This window comes from Aplysia californica, unplaced genomic scaffold, assembly GCF_000002075.1.
Source record: "Aplysia californica isolate F4 #8 unplaced genomic scaffold, AplCal3.0 scaffold00001, whole genome shotgun sequence".
Taxonomy (NCBI): domain Eukaryota; kingdom Metazoa; phylum Mollusca; class Gastropoda; order Aplysiida; family Aplysiidae; genus Aplysia; species Aplysia californica.
The window spans coordinates 1,897,307-1,901,385 of NW_004797271.1; the positions used below are offsets into that span (position 1 = coordinate 1,897,307).

General features: G+C 42.1%; 1 protein-coding gene and 1 long non-coding RNA gene across 2 annotated transcripts in view; one reads left to right on the forward strand and one right to left on the reverse strand.

Annotated features, from left to right (window-relative positions):
• Positions 1 to 2,689, forward strand: part of LOC101857754 — a 23,694-nt gene extending 21,005 nt beyond the window's left edge. Inside the window, exon 4 of the mRNA XM_005088824.3 lies at positions 75 to 2,689. Within this exon, the coding sequence (XP_005088881.1) occupies positions 75 to 968 (894 nt within the window). The 3' untranslated portion in view covers positions 969 to 2,689. The remainder of the gene's footprint in view (positions 1 to 74) is intronic.
• Positions 1 to 4,079, reverse strand: part of LOC118477465 — a 42,969-nt gene that overhangs the window by 16,122 nt on the left and 22,768 nt on the right. The window lies entirely within an intron of this gene.

Genomic DNA, 4,079 nt, shown 5'->3' on the forward strand with positions numbered 1-4,079 from the left:
ATCTGTCCGTCCATCCCGTCATTCGCCCACCTTCCTCACTGATTGACTATTCCATCACTTCACGATTCCCCCAGGTGGACAAACTCCCCAAGATGTTGCACTGCCACCACACGTTCTGCCTAGACTGTCTCCTCCAGATGTACCGGGTGGAAGGAGAGTTCCGGCAGTCGCTCACCAACGTCTTCAGAGCCATGCCGATGACCGTCAAGATCCAGTGCCCGACGTGTCGAGAAGGTATCATTATATCGGAGCCAGAACTCCGCAGACTACCCAACGACCACACGATAATGGAACTGCTGTACTTCGTAAATCAAACTGGCAAGAATGAGGTCCAGTACTGCACTAAACATCAGATGCAGCCATTAAATTTCTTCTGCGAGCCCTGTATCATGCCGGTGTGTTGTGACTGTACTGTCATCGACCACAAAGAATCCAAAGGACATTTAGTAGTGAACGTGGACGAAGCGATGAAGAAATATACACCTATAGTAGAGGAGACGCTAGGTGACATCCGAACAGAGAAGTCCTCTCTTGCCGAGAAGCGACTCGCTTTGGAGAACGCGCAAGACGATCTCGATCAGATCCAGAAAGACTTGAACTATCAGATTCGATCCGTGTTCGACAGCATTCGGCAAGTTCTGGACGAGCGTGAGCGAGAACTGTACGACGTGTCCGAGTCGGAAATCGAGAAAAAGCGCGAGATCCTCGACGGTCACACGCGTGTGTTGAATGAGCGAGAGTCGCAGCTCAACGCAGAGTTCAACGACCTGCAGAAGGCCCGGGACGACAGGGACATCAGCCTGATCTTTACGGGACACAAGTCAGCACGAGACGTCTTGTCCCAGAAGGTCAACGTGCCCACCAACTCGACAAAGGGCTTCTCCGTCACCTTCCAGTTCAGCAGCCGCGCCGACTCCGTGATCAAACAACAGCTGGGGAACCTCGGGGACATCATATTCCAGTCTTAATGACTACGCCTGTTAATTTGACGTTAATAGCTATACACTAAATATTTAACAAACTGTTGCTATTTCCCGCTCGTTGTTTGGCATAATTATTTTTTCTGACTATGCCTAAAAGGTCAATGCTGCTCCTTCATCCTGAATAAAATGTCGAAACACTAACCACGGAAAAGAACAACAACTTAAAACAAAACTACAGGTTTAGTCAGACAAGAGCCTTTGAGTAGATCTGAATCCCTTTTGATGAGAAATAGTGAGCTGATACCGATTCAGTTGATAGGCGCTTACCTATGATTATTTAATCGTTAATGTTATCGTTAGTTAAGGTCTACATACAGGGTATCCAAACTATTTAGTGACTCAGTACGCAATGTTGTTTCTGTAAACTTTGATAGAATGAAGTTATACTGGCAAACTACTACATATTCTAATACGCAATCATGGTGTCCTGACTCCACTACATTTCTCATATTCCACGTTCAAATTCCTATAGATTTATTTATGATAAGCAACTTACGAACAAGGCTGTAACTTGTCTATCATAAATGTGTTTGCTAAACAAAACAGTGAGATCTCAGTCATATTTCAACTTTCTTTTTGTGCGGATGGGTTTCAACTTTTTAAAGCTGCGTGTGACTGGTGAGGAGTGATCGCTTCTAAATGCGTGTTTTGACCATCTGATCCTGGAGTAAGTCAAGAGAAGGAGGGTTTGTCTCAAAAACAATCCATTTGAAGTCGATCTAGATATTGTGTATAAAAAGTATTTAAAAGTCTGTTTTTGTCAGGAAAGGAAAAACGTGTAGGCCAACATGGAGGAATACTGCAAGCTGGAAGCAATAAGCCTGAGCCATCGAATCCACCATTGGAAGTGTTTTATGTGGGCTACATAATATGTAGCCTAAATAAAGTCACTCTCCATTATTAGATCTTTTTTCTTCAATGACGATATTTTTGTTGTTGGGCACAATCTATCATGTTTAAAACAGTAGACCATAGAACCTACATGACAATATAGTGGAAGAATCCACGTATATTATGTAGGGGGATGGGGGGCTTACTCCCATGTCACAATTGAAGGAAAGACCCCCACCCCCCTCAAACTAATTTCTGGACCAAACGGAAAGAGAAACTTTGAGAAGTTCATAGTGTGTTCGAAAAAAATCCGTTCACTTGTTTTTGGATGTGGGAGAAGAAATGCGAGAGCAATCTGGGAAACCAAAAGCCCTCTAATAGTATACTGGATAATATTTCCAACACTAAACTTGTGTACGAAATATTAAAGATCTTTGCGGACACGAACATGCACTGGTCATTGGTAAAACCCCTAACTTGTGTGTATCTCGTCCAGTTCAGTTGGACGTTGTCTCTATGTTCTGAATTGGGTGGAGGAACACAACTACTTTTACATTTTAATACATTTACAAGAAGACAGGCATTTTGCTGTACATTGTATTTTATTACAATATTTTGTAGGGCCTCATTTTGTCATGGTTTCAGTATGTACATATTTAACACGTATCTCTTAGTCTCATTATCGGTTACCTACTTAACAGGTATGTCTGATATCGTGTTGTTTTGATTTCTAAAGAACTGTGTTGTAGTTGTATTTATTGTTGTTTGGTACTGCTGTTGTTGTTATATTGCTTCATATTTTTGTATCAGGTGTAAAACTTGTCTATTCGAACAAATCGAATTTGAAAGATCCATTAGCACATCAATTGCTTTTCTCTGTTTTGTTTTGTTTTGGTTTTGTTTGGGGTTTTTTTTTTTGGGGGGGGGGGAGGAGGGTTGTTATTGTTGTTGTTATTTTTTGTCTTTTCTCCATGTTTATAGCTTTTTGTGACGTTGCATGGCTGGATTTAAAAGTCTGGTTTTTTTCCCAGTAATTTATTGCGAATATAAGTCATTTATCGGGCAAAACTGTTGGAATATAAGTCATTTATCGGGCAAAACTGTTGGAATATAAGTCATTTATCGGGCAAAACTGTTGATAGGTTTTTGCTTTGGAAGTCACAGTTGAAAGGAGAGAACCTCAAAGATGTCCGTGGGAACACTAAACGCGACCTCAGAGCCAACTGTTTCTGTCAAAAGGACTCTGCAGACAGAACTTTTTGGCTTTCAGCCCATGTCTGGCCTTTGTTGGCAATGTCACCTCGTTCCCCCGCTGCAAGAATTAATTGTGGTTTTCCTTACCTTTTCCCTTTCTAGTTTATGTCCTTCTCACCTCTGACCCCGGCAGTCAAAGCAGCGCCCTCACTTACTGGCTTAATGTGGCTTTAAGGCTTCCTCGGTTTCGACTTGGGTTGGCAGAACCCTTATATTTCTGTTACAGTTTCAAGGTGTACGCAACTAAAGCGATCAGATCTGTGTGTTGATGGCATCAGTAAAGAGTGGTTAATGAAATTGTGCATTATGAGTGCGAGTTTTAATTAAACTGTTAGCCATCTTTCAAAGATGTACATTTCTGGGCTAGTTATTGAAAAGTGGGGATTTCCTTGTGGATTTGTGTCTTTTGAGGTACTCAACTCCCCCCCCCCCCCCCCCGCAAATCCCAATTTACCATGGTCATGAAGCATTGAAAACATTGCGCCTGGCAAGGTTTCCACTTCCTTTCTGGCCAGTGCATGTAAAGAAAACGAATATAATATGCAAAAACATTTGTTGCGTGTAACCTACAGCTCGTAGTGGAGAGGAAGCACTAGGTAATCGTCTTCTGGTGCAGTAGCGGGCTGGAACGCGGAGTCCCGTGCTCTAATAGGTATTGCAAAACAGATTGCTACCTTAGAGTTACACAGTTCTGTCGGACAATTTCGGCTGTTTTGAGTTATTAATACCATGAGGTCAGACTCCAAATTAAATGCTCTATCTGCTCTATCAAAATCGCAAGTTTATCCAGTCGTAATCAAGATATTCAAACAATTGCATTTGAAAAAGCTTGCCCTTTTTGTGATACTGAGAATTTCATACGTTAAACTTCTCAAAACTGGATACTGAGCAGATAGAACTTTGTAAATCTAAGGTGGTGAGGTGGAAGGGGACGAGGACGGGATGGTATAGGCTGTGGGATTTGGTACAAAAGAGGCAGCAAATTAGAAACTGGGCTTTGGTTTGGGGGGG